Raw genomic sequence first — 18,976 nt, 5'->3', positions numbered from 1 at the left:
GAGAAAAAAGCGGGAATGAGAGAAAGGGAAGGAGAAGGGGACCCAGGAAGAAGTAATAGGTAGGCGAGAGGAAGTGAACGGTCAGAGTGGGGAATGGGGGGGGGGTGGAATTGTTCACTGGAAGGACTAATCAATGTTCATGAATTATGAACAATTTTTACAAGAAAATACAACTGGAACAAAAGAAGTCCATTTTAGAGCAAAGTGTTCTAAGTGATTGTAGTGTTGCTAAACTGTGGTGATTAGAACTTTGCTCATTGGTTCAAGGACCAAGGACTGAAGGGAAGTGAGACCTGATGATGTGAGACTTTAGGCTTCTGCAACTGTTGCCTGATGGCAGTTGCAAATAGATGGCATGGTCCAGATGATGGGAATCTTTGATGATAAACATTGCCTTCTTGAAGCAGCATCTCCTGTGGTATCTAAGTGAGTGAAATGAAATGTTGTATTGGGCAGTGTCCACTACTAGCTGCAGCTTCTTACGTTTCTGTGCATCTGAGTTGCCATATAACTCCACGATGCAACCAGTTAGGATATATTCAACAGTACAGCTGTAAAAGTGTGTTCGAGTTCGATGAAAAGTTCAACCTCCTTAACCTCCTAAGAGAAGACGCAGATGTGCTTTCCTGTGACTGCATCTACATGCTTGGCCCAGAAAAATTTATCTAATATGTGAACCTCTCCAAAAATTTAAAGCTGGTTTCCGACTAGTTCAGATGGCAATTCACCAAGAAGGGTGATATTAAGGTCACATCTACATAATACACTAAATAAATTTATAGGAAATATCATATTTTTGGGAATTTCCATAAATATCAACATTAACACAAAACAAACCATTTGTCCAGAAGCAACGGTAGTGGAGACGGATATGATAGGGTCTTTTAAGAGAATCCCGGATAGGTACATGAGCTTAGAAAAATAGAGGGCTATGGGTAACCCTAGGTAATTTCTAAAGTAAGTACATGGTTGGGCCAGCATTGAGAGCCAAAGGGCCTGTATTGTGCTGTAGGTTTTTATGTTTCTAATAGGGTGCTCAAAAGATACCATGCATGCAGAAAGATATAAGGTATTAAAACCTCACCTGAAGCTTCTGCAATAATGCAACATCTGCAAATTGTTCTTTGTCCTGCTTTGCCTGTTTTGCTTTCCAGTACTGTTTCTGAGCTGAGTAGCGGTTCATAGGACAAACTTTGAAAAGGCAATCTGCAAAAACAAAAGTAAAACTTAGATAATTAACACATCTAAAAGAATCACTGAGATTTTTAAGGAATATTTCTCAATATTGTTACAAAACTCAGTTGGCTTAATTTGAGGAAATATTGAACTGTTGGGTATCTCCCCCTTTCTCAGTGAAGGTCAGGAAACTAAATTAGCATCACTAAATTACATATACATAGACTTCCAGCTGCATCCACATTTGGGTTTTTCTTCCTAAACTTTCTAAACAGGTTGTTATTGTGAATTCTTGCCATAGAAACACGAGTTCAAGCAGGAAACAAGAGTGGAAGTCAATTCACATTTAATGAATAAACAAGCTGCTTCCATGAGATTTCACTGGCATCACTGTTGCCTCTTGTGCTGTCAATGTGTTATAACTAACTATTGTGCATGATCAGAATTTAAATTCTGAGGCTTTTCTACCATTTGCAAAGGGAGAATTGTGTTCCTATTCCAGTGCCATCAGGTTATCTCTCAATCTCATGACAAAAGTACTGGGTTAAGCAGTCTGGTACCAGTTTGTTATTTCTTTATATACTCTCAGTGCTGTTATCAGGTCAGGCCATGAGAGAACAATGCTTTTATCCTAGTACCTCACATACACAGTTCTAACCTTCAACTACCCAGAACAGAAAGCCTGCAAAGCCATACATCTTTGTACAGTGAGGAAATTGTGAGTTACACAATTGCATCACAAAGTTTCACAGATTAATATATTTTTAAAGTCAGGGTTATTGACATATTAAGTACTCAGAGAACATAATGATTTCTCTACAATTGACTAATTGACTTCACCACTTCTTTCCAAAGCTTTTTATATATGGATTTGATGGACCATATTTTGGAAATGGAACACATAAATCAAGGAAGGTAGTACACCCGTGGCTGACAAGAGAAATTAGGGATAGTATCAATTCCAAAGAAGAAGCATACAAATTAGCCAGAGAAAGTGGCTCACCTGAGGACTGGGAGAAATTCAGAGTTCAGCAGAGGAGGACAAAGGGCTTAATTAGGAAGGGGAAAAAAGATTATGAGAGAAAACTGGCAGGGACAATAAAAACTGACTGTAAAAGCTTTTATAGATATGTAAAAAGGAAAAGACTGGTAAGGACAAATGTAGGTCCCCTACAGACAGAAACAGGTGAATTGATTATGGGGAGCAAGGACATGGCAGACCAATTGAATAATTACTTTGGTTCTGTCTTCACTAAGGAGCACATAATCTTCCAGAAATAGTAGGGGACAGAGGGTCCAGTGAGATGGAGGAACTGAGCGAAATACATGTTGGTAGGGAAGTGGTGTTAGGTAAATTGAAGGGATTGAAGGCAGATAAATCCCCAGGGCCAGATGGTCCGCATCCTAGAGTGCTTAAGGAAGTAGCCCAAGAAATACTGGATGCATTAGTGATAATTTTTCAAAACTCGTTAAGATTCTGGACTAGTTCCTGAGGATTGGAGGGTGGCTAATGTAACCCCACTTTTTAAAAAAGGAGGGAGAGAGAAACCGGGGAATTATAGACCGGTTAGCCTAACGTCAGTGGTGGGGAAACTGCTGGAGTCAGTTATCAAAGATGTGATAACAGCACATTTGGAAAGCGGTGAAATCATCGGACAAAGTCAGCATGGATTTGTGAAAGGAAAATCATGTCTGACGAATCTCATAGAATTTTTTGAGGATGTAACTAGTAGAGTGGATAGGGGAGAACCAGTGGATGTGGTATATTTGGATTTTCAAAAGGCTTTTGACAAGGTCCCACACAGGAGATTAGTGTGCAAACTTAAAGCTCACGGTATTGGGGGTAAGGTATTGATGTGGATGGAGAATTGGTTAGCAGACAGGAAGCAAAGAGTGGGAATAAAGGGGACCTTTTCAGAATGGCAGGCGGTGACTAGTGGGGTACCGCAAGGCTCAGTGCTGGGACCCCAGTTGTTTACAATATATGTTAATGACTCGGATGAGGGAATTAAATGCAGCATCTCCAAGTTTGCGGATGACACAAAGCTGGGTGGCAGTGTTAGCTGTGAGGAGGATGCTAAGAGGATGCAGAGTGACTTGGATAGGTTGGGTGAGTGGGCAAATTCATGGCAGATGCAATTTAATGTGGATAAATGTGAAGTTATCCACTTTGGTGGCAAAAGTAGGAAAACAGATTATTATCTGAATGGTGGCCAATTAGGAAAAGGGGAGGTGCAACGAGACCTGGGTGCCATTATATACCAGTCATTGAAAGTGGGCATGCAGGTACAGCAGGCGGTGAAAAAGGCGAATGGTATGCTGGCATTTATAGCGAGAAGATTCGAGTACAGGAGCAGGGAGGTACTACTGCAGTTGTACAAGGCCTTGGTGAGACCACACCTGGAGTACTGTGTGCAGTTTTGGTCCCCTAATCTGAGGAAAGACATCCTTGCCATAGAGGGAGTACAAAGAAGGTTCACCAGATTGATTCCTGGGATGGCAGGACTTTCATATGAAGAAAGACTGGATGAACTGGGCTTGTACTCGTTGGAATTTAGAAGATTGAGGGGGGATCTGATTGAAACGTATAAAATCCAGAAGGGATTGGACAGGCTAGATGCAGGAAGATTGTTCCCAATGTTGGGGAAGTCCAGAACAAGGAGCCACAGTTTGAGGATAAAGGGGAAGCCTTTTAGGACCGAGATTAGCAAAAATTTCTTCACACAGAGAGTGGTGAATCTGTGGAATTCTCTGCCACAGGAAACAGTTGAGGCCAGTTCATTGGCTATATTTAAGAGGGAGTTAGATATGGCCCTTGTGGCTACGGGGATCAGGGGGTATGGAGGGAAGGCTGGGGCGGGGTTCTGAGTTGGATGATCAGCCATGATCATAATAAATGGGGGTGCAGGCTCGAAGGGCCGAATGGCCTACTCCTGCACCTATTTTCTATGTTTCTATGTTTCTACAATGCACCAGCAAAAGAACATTGAGTGACACTGCCTCATGGCTTCAGGGACCTCGGTTCCATCCTGACCTTGAGCGCTGTCCATGTGGAGTTTGTACGATTTCCCTGTGTACTTATACCAGGTGGTCTAATTTCCTCCCAGATCTCAAAAATGTATGGGTTGGGCAGTTAACTGGGCAACTTAGATTGCCCCAGTATGTAAATGGGAGGTAGAATCTCATAGAATTTAATGGGAATTTTAAAAAAAAGGGATTATTGGGGAAATTAAATTGGTTGTTGTGGATTTGGCAGGCTGAAGGACTCCAAACTGTAAATCACTTACACTCTAATATAGCAGCTAAGGAATCACTCTACACCTGTTGGTGTTAAAGCAGCACTTGGTGTCACATCGAGTAAAGAATAAGATCTCTTCAACTGAAGGGTTCACAGAACAGTGTTATCAGGTCTTTCTTTAAGACGCTGTGCTAAAACTAGGATGGCATTTCTTACTGATGTGCTGTTTATTCGCATAGTAGTCAGTCAGTAGCATTGCACCCAGCTCCTAAAGACACATACCATCTACAGCCTTCTTCCAGCAATAAAGATGCATCACTACTCACTGACCGAGTGCTGTGACAATGGAACATAGAGTGGAGAGGCATGTTCTTTGTGTTTCAACAGGCTATGGAGACCACTCAAAGCTACAGTCACGCTCCTGACTGGGGCTCCATAAGGAAATGAGCCAAGTATCTGAATGCTTGAACTTCAGGCAAGTTTGCAATGCAGGCAAATGTTCATGCCCACTTTTCTTGTCTCTGTGGTTTGGGGGTGGGGAGCAGAATTAGACAAGTCTTCTCTCTTTGATCGTGGAGTTTGGGTGACCTTTCCCCTGCTGGAGATAAGCAGCAAATTCTGAGATATAGCAGAGATCTGCACAGCACACTGGAATGATCCTGCAGTTAGGAAGCCATGGAGGACCAAATCCAATCTCGTACGGGTTGTAAAAGCCTCTGTATATACATAACGGTTTTGACATTCGAGATAAAGTTGTTTCTTTGGGCATGAAGTTGTCGAGTGTGCCTTTTTCAAGGTAGAAGTTAGTACATATTTTTGGCAACAAGGTGAATTGGTTTTGTGGACGTGTCAGCACGTTTCGAGCGGGAGCAGCAGTGCCGATAAGGGGCCTCACGTTCGGATGCTACGTTTGGGACTATTGGTGAATTTGTGGAGTTAACGGAGGACTGGCCGCAGTATGAGGAAAGGCTGGAACACTTTATCTGTGCTAATGGAATTACGGAGAAGGCTAAGAAGCATTCTATTCTCCTGAGTGTGTGTGGGGCGAAGACTTACAAGCTAATAAGAAATTTAGCCACACCGCGGAAACTGGGGGACATTCCATATGATGAACTGGTCAAGCTCGTGGGGAACCATTACAATCCGAAACCTTCTGTGATAGTCCAACGGTGTAAGTTTCACAGCCGTTTCAGGAAGCCAGGTCAGTCTGTGGCCAATTTTGTGGCCGAGCTTCGGCAGCTGTCGGAGCATTGTGATTTCGGAGCCGTGTTGGAAGACATGCCCCATGATAGATTGGTATGCGGACTTAATAATGACGGCATACAACGCCGCCTGTTAGTGGAAACCCCACTGTTGACTTTCAAGAAAGCCTTAGAGATTGCCCAAGGCATGGAGATGGCTGCTAATAATGTCAAGGATATCCAGAAAGGACATGGTGGGGGGTCACAGTCGGCAGCAGTGCACCAAGTCAGGAGGGAGACTGGTAAACAGGCAAAGCGGGTGGAATATTTCCGGTGTGGAGGGACACACTACGCAAATGATTGCAAATTCAAAGACATTGTCTGCCATGCTTGTAGCAAAAAGGGACGCTTAGCTAAAAAGTGCAGAAGTTCAAAGGGTAAGATTAAGCCTGGGCAGGAGAAAGCTCAACAGGCTCAGGCAGCCACACACCATCTAGAAGAAGCAGCTGAAGAGGCAGCGTGTGTCTACGACATGTTTGCAATGGAAACAGATGAGGAACCACCTGCACCATATTATGCCACAGTCACTGTGAGGGGAAAGGACATTAAGTTTGAGATTGATTCAGGGGCTACTGCATCGGTCATTAGTGAGGAGACCTACAGGAGGACATGGGGGTCCAACCTGCCTCCCTTTAGACCGTCAAAGCTCAAACTTAAGACCTATACGGGGCAGCCCATACCTCATTTAAGGGTGTTATATGTGGACATTTCAGCCGGGGGTCAGAAGGCTGAAGCCAGGCTAGTGATAGTTAAAGGCAGGGGGCCCAGTCTTTTGGATCGCAATTGGCTTTGCAAAATCTGGCTAAACTGGCATGACATTAAGTATGCATACACAACGGAGGACATTCTGCAGTGACGTTTTCAGGGACGAGCTGGGAACACTGAAGGGCGTGACAGTGAAAATCCATGTCGACCCTGAGGCTAGACCACGTTTTTTTAAGCCCAGGTCGGTGCCCTATGCCATGAAAGGCTAAATCGAGGAGGAGCTGGAATTATTATTGAGCCCATCCAGTTTTCAAAGTGGGCGGCCCCCATTGTTCCAGTTTTGAAGGCAGACAAAACGGTGAGGATACATGGGGATTATAAGCTTACGGTGAATCAGGTCTCTAGGCTGGAGGAGTACCCATTGCCACGGGTGGATGACCCTGTCAGGGGGTAAGCTGTTCACAAGGATGGACATGAGCCACACCTACCAACAGCTGCTGATCGACGAGGATTCAAAGGAGTACGTCACAATTAATACGCACAGGGGATTATTCAAGTACCATTGCCTGGTGTTTGGAGTGGCGTCCAGCCTTGCCATTTTCCAAAGGACAATGGACACTTTGCTGCAGGGGATTCCACACGTAGCAGTGTAACTTGATGATAATTTGATCACGGGGGCTATGGAGGTGGAGCATCTGGCTAACTTAGAATGGGTGCTGAAGAGGCTCTCAGACACAGGGCTGTGGTTGAAACGTGGAAAATGTGTGTTCCTGGCATCGAGTGTGACTTACCTGGGACACAAGATCACAGCTGAGGGGCTTTGCCCTGTGGAGGACAAAGTGAGAGCTATTAAGGAGGTCCAAGCCCCAAGACCGTCACAGAACTCAGATCATTTTTAGGCATGATGAATTATTATGGCAAGTTTCTTCCTGACCTCTCAAGGGCTTTGACCCCACTGTATAAGCTGCTTCACAATGACACTAAGTGGCAGTGGGGTGAAGAGCAGGAGAAAGCTTTCAAGGAAGTGAAAGAACTCCTCCACTCAGCGAAGCTGCTTGTTCACTATGACCCAGACAAGGAGATCACCCTGGCATGTGATGCCTCGCCCTATGGAGTTGGGGCAGTTCTCTCACATGTAATGGAGGACCGTTCAGAGAAGCCTATTGGTTTTGCTTCACATACCCTGACAGCTGCTGAGAAAGGGTTATTCACAGCTAGACAAAGAAGGTCTGGCCATTGTTTTTGCCATCAAACACTTTCATCAGTACCTTTATGGACGTGTATTTACCATTTATACAGACCATAAACCACTGATGAGCCTGTTCAGTGAGACTAGATGCATCCCACCGCTAGCCTCAGCCAGGATACAGCATTGGGCTCTTACATTGTCAGCCTACCGGTACACTATAGTGTACAGAGCAAGTGAGGATAATGAGTCGACTACCTTTACCTGAGACACCTGTTAATACATATGTGCCTCCAGAGACTGTGTTTACATTGGAGAGGTTGTCAGAGACACCTGTGAGGGAGCCCCAGATCGGCAGTGGATAGAGAGGGACCCAGTCCTGTCCCAAGTCAAGACTTTTCTTTTACAAGGTTGGCCCAGAGTCGTGGAAGGAGAGGAACTGAGGCCTTATGCCAAACGCAAGACAGAACTCAGTCTGCAGGATGACTGCATTTTCTGGGGGGCGAGGGTCATCGTGCCTCCCCCTGGCCATTCACAGATTGTGGAGGAAATTCATGAGGCTCACCCAGGAGTGTCTCGAATGAAAAGCCTTGCAAGACCCTACGTTTGGTGGCCAAGAATGGATCAGGATCTGGAGAACAAGGTAAAATCATGCACGCAATGTCAGACTAATCAGAATATGCCACCACCAGCTCCTTTGCACCCATGGGAGTGGCCAGACCACCCCTGGTCTAGGCTACATTTGGACTTTGCTGGCCCTTTTATGGGCAGATGTTTCTTGTCATGGTAGATGCGCATTATTAAAAGTAAGTTAATACTAATTAGGATAATGGGGGTTTTTATTTCCGTTCTTTTTACTCTTGGTGTGCTTTTTATATAGTATTCCTCCCATGCCGTACAGGTTGTGAAAGCCTCTGTATATACATATCAGTTTTGACGTTCAAGATAAAGTTGTTTCTTTGGGCATGAAGAAAGTAGAAGTTACTACATACGACATCACATTGTTTCAAAACTGTTTAAAAGAAATTCAAGCCGAATATTTTAGTGTTAACAAAATGGATGCATTTCTAGGAAATGCTTGTCTGATCGTGCAGAAAAAAAGCAGTTATTTAAATTCTGTCACCGCAGCAGGGTACCAAACCAAATTTTTAGCTCAGCTTTCTGAACTGTAACTTAAAATTTGTCACAAAGAAGTGTGATTGTTACCACTGAGCTGTGGCTAAAACCAACAGCTAATGTAATTCAGTGCAACCAAGCCAATAAATTGTGAAAAGTATTTTCCAAAAAGATGCTGCCCTATGATATTTGTCGGATTTTATCACGGGATGTCTTCTCTCTTCATGACCAACACAGAATACACTGCAGTCTGCATTTCCTGGTGTATGAACATAAAAATGTCAGCAATCAACTGTAATAAGACAATGTTTATTATTTTGAAAGATGTGTTGAACACAACCACATTTTGCCCTTCCGTTGGTACACTGTACAACCACAATGTACTCACTGGAGTTTAGAAGAACGAGGGGGTGGATTTCATTGAATCCTATGAAAGACTGAGACAGAGTGAACGTGGAGAGGATGTTTCCTATAGTGGGCATGTCTAGGTCCCGATGGCACAGCCTCAGAATACAAGATCATCCCTTTAGAACAGAGATGAGAAGGAATTTCTTTAGCCAGAGGGTGGTGAATATGTGGAATTCCTTACAATGGATGGCTTTGAGAGGGTGGGCATGCAAGTCCTTAGGAATTTTTAAAGTGGAGGCTGATATGTTCTTGATTAGTAAAGGTGTGAAAGATTATGGAGAGAAGGCGGAAGAATGGGATTGAGAGGGATGAAAATCAGCCGCGATGGAATGGTGGAGCAGACTCGTTGGGCTGAATGAAATTCTGCTCCTCTGATATATTGTCTTCTACTAAGTATGCCAAGGGCTCGTTTACAGGCACTTAACTCATCAAAGGAAGATTACATGTTTCTTCAAAACAACAGCAACCTCAGCAATGATCCACTTTCAACATCATAACCTACCTAAACCCTTTCTATGAAGTCCCAGTAATAATTGTCTTTATTTTATCATTTTTCCTTACGGCATGGAAGGTGGCCATTTGGCCCATCAAGATTTCTGTTAGCTCTCAGAACAATCCAACAGTTGCGCCTCAGCGCCAGAGATGCGGATTCAAGTTCTGACTTCCAGTGCTCCCCTTGTGAAGTTTGAACTCCCTCCCTGTAACCGTATGGGATTGCTCTGGGTGCAGCCATTTCCTCCCACACCCCAAAGACGTAGAGATTAACTAGCCACTGTAAATTGCCCTTAGTATATATGTGTTTGACAGAATCTGGGAGTGGGTGGGAGTTGACTGTCTGAAATGTTTGTTCCTGTGCACTATTTCATCATAGTTGCTAATTGCCAGAACATTTATTTGCCTGAAAGAACTAAAATAGACCTCTGGAGGTTTAGCATTTATGTACGTACTGATCAGATGAAATTTTTTTGAGAAGCAATATAACAAACTTATCAGGTTAATTTCCAATATATTTGGGGGAATACAAAAGCAACGTATTAAAGATCTGAAATAAATGCAGAAAATAGTAAGAACACTCTGAGGGGGAAATCTAAGGGGAACTTTTTTCATGCAGAGTGGTGAGTACCTGGAATGCACTGCCCGAGAGGGTGGTGGAAACAGAGTTGCTGAGAGCATTTAAATCCACCAGCAAGAGAAGGCTACAGGCCAAATGCTGGATTAATACACATGGTGCCCAATGGTCTGCATGGATGTGGTAGCCACATCCTGGGCACAGTAGCTCTGTGCCACAACTTATTTCTCTGTTACCTTTCCTCTTTTATTTCAGGGTCAGGTATGTCAGCTTCACCCTGATTTTCTCACCACCTACCTACACCAAGGAGATATTTCACTGCTGACCATGATACGTTTTAGAGGAGCAGGGAAACAGGAAGAGCCAGGGAGAGCCACATTGATGGAAAGAAACAAAAACTCCACACATTAACAGAGAACATGTTCAAATGTGGCTCTCCGGAACTAAGAGACAGCAACGCTATTGCTGCCCAATGTTCAGAGCGAACAGAAACTTTGCTTGCTCATGAAAAGCCCTAAAGGGCCAATCTGACAGCTGGCTGTACTCGTGAGAAGCCAGAAATGCTGACAAATCCCAAAGCAGGAGATGTTCCCTGTTAAATACCAAAAACAAAATATCTGAACTCATTCCTGTGCGAGTACAGTGCTCCCTGATGCTGTACTGTGAATCAAGGTGTGTAGTACTGTGTAGCACTACTGTAGCAGCTTAAAATGATCCTATGGTGAGGATCCTCGGATGGGGGGCATGAAAGTGTGGACAAAGGTCCATTCACATATCGTGGCAGTCATGGAAAATCTCAGACTGTGAATGCATTATTCTTCAGAAAGGTTCATACAAAATGTGGCATCTCAGAAGACCCTATGGGAAGAGTCATTTTTCAATAGGTCTTTATATCCTAGGGTTCCCAAGTCAATCAGCAGGGCACATTATTTCCTTATGAACTTCTCCAACAAATGGGGTGCTGCCAGCAATATCACCAGTGAGGCATCCGTTGAATGAGCACCTCCGGAGTTAAAAGCACAAAAGAGAGCACTCCCTGTTATTCTAAGCACACTCCGTGAACTTTGGAATGGGATTTTGTAGTGAGTTCCAATTGGACTTACTGATGTCAAAGTAAGCAGGATGCATTAATAGCTGTTCTGCAATTATTCCTAGATAATTCCACCCAAAATTATGCCAATCAAAGAGGAAATGTGGTTGTGCAATGGAACATTGGCTAATAATTGATACCATAAAAAAAGACAAGTGTTCCAATATGTATCATGCTTGGAAGCAACCAAGCCAATTTCTCAACAGGCATGATCCAACACAGGAAAACTTATTGATGCATTCTCACACTTTTGTGTGTGATTTTTAACCTAATGAATACATGTTCACTCTTCCAAAAGATTTCAAACCTGTAGCAATGCTTACTCTGTTCCTAATTAGATTCAAATAACTTCATCAACATATGTTTGACAAAAGGATCTCTCACTTCCTAGATGCTTTCTGAATGCATGGAGATAAATTCACAATTTCCCAGTCTAAAACAACAGTTCTTGACTTTCCTTGGATGTTTTGAATGATTATGGCTAAATTAACTGCATCTTTTTAAAAAAAAATTTCCTTTGAAATCCTCAGAGGAAGTCATCAAATCCTCAGGATTCATGGTCTTTAATAGCATTCATTTTCAATTTTTTTTCTTTCTGAAGTTAACTTCGATGAAGTTCAGTCATTCATTTCTTGCTAGAATGCTTTCACTCCTTCCTTTTCCAGGAGGAAATTGCTCAAAAAGCCTGTCATTTCACCTGTTAATCAGGCAAAATGAGAGTTTAATGAGAACAATATAAGATGCCAAAGGAAATAAATGGAAGGGCATTAGACAAGCACCAAATTGAGCAAAATTGTGAAGCAATTTGTAGAAGTGAGGAGGATCACTAACCCAAGTAGTTAAAGAAGAGATGAGAAAAATTCTTTTTAAGCACAGTATGTTATAAAATTTTAGAATGTAAAGGTGTAAGGAATTCACTCAAAGGAAGAAATCTGAGAAAGAACAAATAAGCTAATTAGATAGCTCTTTCAAAGAGCTAACATGGACTCACTGAGTCGAATGCTCACTTTGTTCATTTAATGCTATTGGTGTAACATTACCCATTTTAGTTAAAAGCACTGGGAATAAAAAAAAATAGAACTAGGAGCTGATGAATATGATTTTACAGGTGTAAGTATGATGCAAACCAAATTCACTCTCAACAAGTGAAGATATTGAACTTATCTAATCAGATCATTCTTCCACAATCTGCTTGCTGCTGAGATACATTTTTAACAGTGCATCAATTAATACCTAAAGCTTTTCCATTTCCCAGGAGACACATCCATTCAGCATGACTGTAACTGATATGATTTATTGAATTTCTCATTTCCACACTAGTTTAGGACTTTTGACATGTTTAATGTTCTTCTGTCCGAGGGCGGAAAAGCAAATGATTATCTAAATCCTCACAAAGCTGTTTCTTTCGGAAGCTGCACTGTAACAGGAAAGAATCAGATTGCTGTCTTTATGAGTTTGCAGTTGCTTATTCATAGCAAAAAATAGAAAGGACCAACCTTTTCCGTGTGCATTATAAATTTACAGTTATTCTTAGCTAATAAGATTATTTTTATAACAAGAAGGCCTATCACTACCATCTAAACTCTTGTACAGAAAAGCAGCATAACTAGAAAAAAATTACAAATTAGCTGCAGGACCCATTTTTTTTTCAAAAACTGAGGCGTCAAAGGAAATTCCTCTAATCACAAACATTCATGCCTTAGAATGCAAGTAATATTCAACTGGTAACATTAACCTTTGCTGTATGGTTTTCATATTATATTCTTAGACCAACCAGAAATCTGGGAGGTCATTAGATCTCTATATTTTTGCTGCATTTGTTGGTGTCTAAGCACATAATTTTAACCAATGTGTACAGAGAACAATTTTTGTTTTATTTGCTTTGGGACATTGACTTGCTTTTGGTAGCTTATGGCATCTTTCAAAACATAGGAGGTGAAAAAACAAGCCTGAGGCTGAGCAGTTCTCTTAAGTGACATAACATTTTTGTGTGAATGTTATCAAAAACTGTTCATGAGCATTTGACTTTGGAATATACGATCCAATCCTACTCAGAGGCCAGAAAACATGCAGAGTGACATCAGTCTGTGAAACACGACCGGAGGTAACAAGCCCTGATGGAGTACCTGGTAAGGCTATGAAAACCTGTGTCAACCAACTGGTGGGGGTGTTCAAAGACATTTTCGATCCCTCATTGCTACAGTTGGAAGTTCCCATCTGCTTCAAAAGGGCAATAATTATACCAGTGCTGAAGAAGAGCAGTCTGAGCTACCTTAATGACTATCGTCCAGCAGCGCTCACATCTACAGTGATAAAGTGCTTTGAGAGGTTGGTTACGGCCAGAATTAACCCCTGCCTCAGCAAGGACCTGGATTTGATCTCACTGGCTCTCCACCCAGTCTTGGTTCACCTGGACAACACATATACCTATTTGAGAATGCTGGCTCAGTGTTTAACACCATCATTCCTACAATTCTAACCAAAAAGCTTTGGAACCATTGTACCTCTCTCTGCAACTGGACCCCCGACTTCCCAACCAGAAGACCATAACTGAAGCGAATTGGAAGTAATGTCTCCACCTCGCTGAAAATCAACACCAGCGCACCTCGGGGATGTGAGCTCTGCACTCATGACTGTGTGGCAAGGTGCAGCTCAAATGCAATCTATATATTTGCTGATGATGCAACCATTGTTGGCAGAATCTCCAATGGTGGCAAGAGGGTATACAGAAGCAAGATATACCAACTAGTTGAGTGGTGTCACAGCAGCAACCTTGCTATCAGCATCAGTAAGACCAAGGAGCTGATTGTGGACTTCAGAGAGGCTAAGACAAGGGAACACATACCAGTCCTTACAGAAGGATCAGAAGTGGAGAGAGTAAGCAGTTTCAAGCCCCTGGGTGCCAACATCTCTGAGGACCTAACCTGGACCCAACATATCGATGCAGCTATAAAGAAGGCAAGACAATGGCTATAGTTCATTAGGAATTTGAGGAGATTTGGTATGTCACCAGAAACACTCGCAAATGTCTACAGATGTACTGTGGAGAGCATTCCAATTGGCTGCATCATGACATATGCCAGTGATAGAAAAACTGATTCTGATCCTGGCAAATATGAAATACATTGACCTGGAATTTATGTGAAAGTAATAACAAGACTATCAACAAATATTGGAGGCGGTTAATGAACAATTTTCAGAGGCTATGCATCCAGCATGAAATATAGAAACCAAGAAATTGTTAATAATGATCCCTGACTTAACAGTGTGCAATCTGCAGCCTCCTCTGAGGCAAATAATGTTGATTCAATCAATTGACCAGAACTTCATATTTTACATATTCTTCCCACTTAGAAAAGAAGCACCACAAATGTTCCATATTTTTAAAGTGGTGTAGTTACATTTTCAGAGATACAAAGACATAATTAGGCCTGAATAACTTTCTGGAAACAACTCATTTGTAAATTGGATAATTTAATGTTTCAAGACTTCAGTCATTTTAAAATAATTTAAACTTTTTAAAAATTCAGCTTCTACCTTAATTCATGTTTAATTCCAAATCGAATTTTTGTCAATGAATGTTTTCCTTGGAAAGAGATATGCATTTACTTCTTGCTTTGCAGTCTGTCAGAATTCTTGGCAAAATGAAAAATTTGTCTCATTGCCAACATTCTTCACTTCAAATTTATCACCTTACACTCAGTGGCCACTTTACTAGGTACAGGAAGTACCTAATAAAGATAGTCTTTTGCTGCTGTAGCCCATCCACTTCAAAGTTCGATGTGTTGTGCATTCAGAAATGCTCTTCTGCACATCACTGTTATAACATGAGTTTATTTCATTTACTGTCATATTTCTGTCAGCTTGAACCAGTCTGGCCATTCTCCTCTGACCACTCTCATTAACAAGGCAGTTTTGCCCACAGAACAGCTACTCATTGTTTTTTTTTTGTTTTTGTACCATTATCTGTAATCCCTAGAAACTGTTGTGTGTGAAAATCTCAGGAGATCAGCAATTTTTGAGATACTCAAGTCACCCCTTCTGGCACCAACAATCATTCCATGGTCAAAGTCATTCAGATCACATTCTTTCCACATTTTGATGTTTTGTCTGAACAGCAAGTGAAACTCTCGATCATATTTGCTTGCTTTTCTGCGGAGTTGTTGCCACATGACTGGCTGATTAGAAATTCATATTAACAAGGTGTATTGGTGTACCAAATGAAATGTATTATTCCAATTAAAATTTGATCATCCACAGACTCTTCCTTATGACCATCTCTTTTCTATAACACATGCTGACTCTGTTCTCTGTACCCATTTGTTCAGGCACTTCAATCTAATCATTCCATAAATCATTCCCTCATAAATCATAAACACAAGAGATTCTGCAGATGTTGGTAATCATTCCGCCTGTACCTCTGACACAGACAGGCTACGTTACCGAGTACTGAAGACATGTGCTGGAGTGCTCACTGATACCTTTGGTAATCTGAAATACCCATCTGCTTTAAGCAGGCTTCAGTTATACTGGTGCCCAAGAAGAACATGGTAACATACCTCAATGACTATTGTCCAATGGCAGCTATGTCCTCTGTGATGAAGTGCTTCAAGAATTTGTGATGAAAAGTATCAACTCCTGCCTGTGAATTAGCTTGGGTCTGGTTCAGTTTGTGTTCTCTCACAACAGGTGTACAGCAGATGCGGTATTGCAGAGGTGGCCAACCTTTTACATTCCATGCATCAATTTTTTCACGCACGAGTTCAGATGCTATTTTTTCACTCACAAGTTCTATATTAACATATTTTTACAAGAATTGAATGGGGGTACAAGAGTTGTATGGCGCATCTTAACTCATGCGTGAAAAAATTGACACATGGAATGTAAAAGGTTGGCCACTCCTGCTGTATTGGCTCTTCACTCAACTTTGGGACATCTGGACAGTGAAGATGCATACATCAGGATACTCATCATTGAAAACAGCTCTGCACTGAATCCTATCATCCCCTCAAAACTAATTACTGAGCGGCAAGACCAGGGCCTCAATACTTTCTTGTGCAACTGGATCCTTGATTTTCTCACCGCAGACACCAGTCAGTTCAGATTGGCAACAATATCTCCTCCATAATCACCATCTGCACAGACGGACCACAAGGGGCTGTTCTTCTTTTCTGATGGTTCTACTGTTATTTGCCGAACAAAAGTTGGTGACAAATCAATAAATAGGAGGGAGATTGAAAAATCTGGTTGAATGGGAGCTGCCACAATATCCTTTCAATCAATGTCAGCAAAACCAAAGGGTGGATTATTGACTACAGGAGGAGAAAACTGGAGGTCTTTGAGGGGGATCAGAGCAGAGAAGGGCAGCAACTTTAAATTCCTCAGCATTTATCACTAATGACGATCCGACCTGGGACCAACACCTAAGTACCATAACACAGAAGGTACGGCAGCATCTGTACTTTCTTATAAGTTTGCAAAGAATCTGCATGTCATCTAAAACTTTGACAAACTTCTATAAATGTGCAGTAGAGAGTATTCATCACAGCCTGGTATGGAAAAGCTCATGCCTTTGAACAGAAAAACCTACAGAAATTAGTGGATACGGCTCAGTCTATCTCAGGTATAGCCATCCCCACCACTGAGCATCACGGCAAGGAATACTGCCGCAGGAAAGCAGCATTCATCACTAAGGATGCCCACCACCCAGGTGACGGCCCCTTCTTGCTACAGCCATCAGGAAAGAAGTACAGAAACCTGAGGACCCACACCACCAGCTTCGGAACAATTATTACCCCTCAACCATTCCACTCTTCAACCAGAGTAGATAACTTCACTCACAGCAAATCTGAACAGTTTCCACAACCTATAGACTCACTTTCAAAAACTCTTCATCTCATGTTCTTGATAATTACTTTTTTTGTTTTGTTTTTTTTCTTTTTGTATTTGCAGTGTTTGTTGTCCTTTAAACATAGGTTCTTTGTCAGTCTTGTTACCTTACTTTTTACTTTATTGTTGCCAAACAATTGATACTAGAACGTACAATCATCACAGTGATATTTGATTCTGCGCTTCCCGCTCCCTGGATTACAAATCGATAGTAAATATTAAAAATTTAAATTATAAATCATAAATAGAAAATAGAAAAATGGAAAGTAAGGTAGTGCAAAAAAACCGAGAGGCAGGTCCGAATATTTGGAGGGTACAGCCCAGATCCGGGTCAGGAGCCATTCAGCTGTCTTATCACAGTTGGAAAGAAGCTGTTCCCAAATCTGGCCGTACGAGTCTTCAAGCTCCTGAGCCTTCTCCCGGAGGGAAGATGGACGAAAAGTGTGTTGGCTGGGTGGGTCATGTCCTTGATTATCCTGGCAGCACTGCTCTGACAGCGTGCGGTATAAAGTGAGTCCAAGAACGGAAGATTGGTTTGTGTGATGTGCTGCGCCGTGTTCACGATCTTCTGCAGCTTCTTCCGGTCTTGGACGGGACAACTTCCATACCAGGTTGTGATGCACCCTAGAAGAATGCTTTCTATGGTGGATCTACAAAAATTAGTGAGGGTTTTAGGGGACAAGCCAAATTTCTTTAGTTTTCTCAGCAAGTAAAGCCGTTGGTGGGCCTTCTTGGCAGTGAACTCTGCTTGGTTGGACCAAGTCAGGTCATTTGTGATATTGACCCCGAGGAACTTAAGCTTTTGACCTGTTCCACTTACGTACCACCGATGTAAATGGGGTCATGCAGTCTGCTACTCCTTCTGAAGTCAACAACCAATTCCTTCGTCTTGCTGACGTTGCGGGATAGGTTATTGTCTTCATCCGATGCCACCAGGTTCTTAATTTCCTCTCTGTACTCAAACTTATCCTTGCCCAAGATACAGCCAACAATTGTTATGTGCATTTTTTCATAGATTCTATTACATTTTGTTGTATTTACTGTGAATGCCCACAAGGAAATGAATCTCAGGTAGCATATGGTGACCTTGATAATAAATTACCTTGAATTTTGAACTCTCCAGTTCCCTGCCTTCACCCCCACCATCCCCACCCCTCCGTCCACCAATTTCCTCATTAAAACCAAGAACATTTCGATGAGCATTTGGTCAATCCTATAATCACTTCCTTGAAACATGTTAAAATTGAATACTTTGAAACAGGATAGATCATAAAGAAGAACATATTTGAGAGGACTGGCTATTTTAGGGCCTGTGATTTACAAAGCCATCCACCAAGACAGAGTTTTTTTCCCTCCCATGCTATGGCGTAGTATGGTCCCAACATTAGTGCTTACTTGTTATGGCTAGTCAACTCTTTTGTCATCTTGCACAACTAACAAAATGTGAACATGATATACTTTGTTCTTTTTTACTTCCGGCAGTGCTTGAGTTACATGATGAAAGATTAGGTGCTGGCCACCAAGCCAAAATATTTATCTGATAAAGGCAAGCAGGGAATTAAATTTTATTTGTTTATTTTCCAGTGGCCACATAACCAGAAGATTAAAGAGAACCCATTCAAATGTCTTCTCAAATCCTTTCAGTTACAACAGCGACCTCTCCCACATTCCAGCCAAGGGATTCATTTTCTCATTTAGTGTGAATTGATTTCTTTCAACCACTTAGCACACAACAGGAACATTCTTCTTTGGATACTCCCTTGAAAAGTAGCCAGAAAAAAATCATTTCTTCACCGTGCACAAATATGCTGTGCAGGCACGCTTTTCTTGTATTCTGTTCAACTAATTACAACACAAC

The 18,976-nt window shown here is 42.0% G+C and overlaps 1 protein-coding gene across 2 annotated transcripts in view; it reads right to left on the bottom strand.

Moving 5' to 3' along the window:
* Positions 1-18,976, bottom strand: part of itpr3 (inositol 1,4,5-trisphosphate receptor, type 3) — a 310,992-nt gene that overhangs the window by 223,169 nt on the left and 68,847 nt on the right. For both annotated transcript variants that reach the window (XM_063065549.1, XM_063065550.1), the window contains exon 3: positions 1,085-1,206. In XM_063065549.1, the coding sequence (XP_062921619.1) occupies positions 1,085-1,206 (122 nt within the window). The remainder of the gene's footprint in view (positions 1-1,084; positions 1,207-18,976) is intronic.

The sequence above is a fragment of the Mobula hypostoma genome, chromosome 13 (genome assembly GCF_963921235.1).
Source record: "Mobula hypostoma chromosome 13, sMobHyp1.1, whole genome shotgun sequence".
In the NCBI taxonomy this organism is placed as follows: Eukaryota; Metazoa; Chordata; class Chondrichthyes; order Myliobatiformes; family Myliobatidae; genus Mobula; species Mobula hypostoma.
Note: the sequence above shows the minus strand (reverse complement) of the source record. Positions and strands in the feature narration are given on the sequence as shown.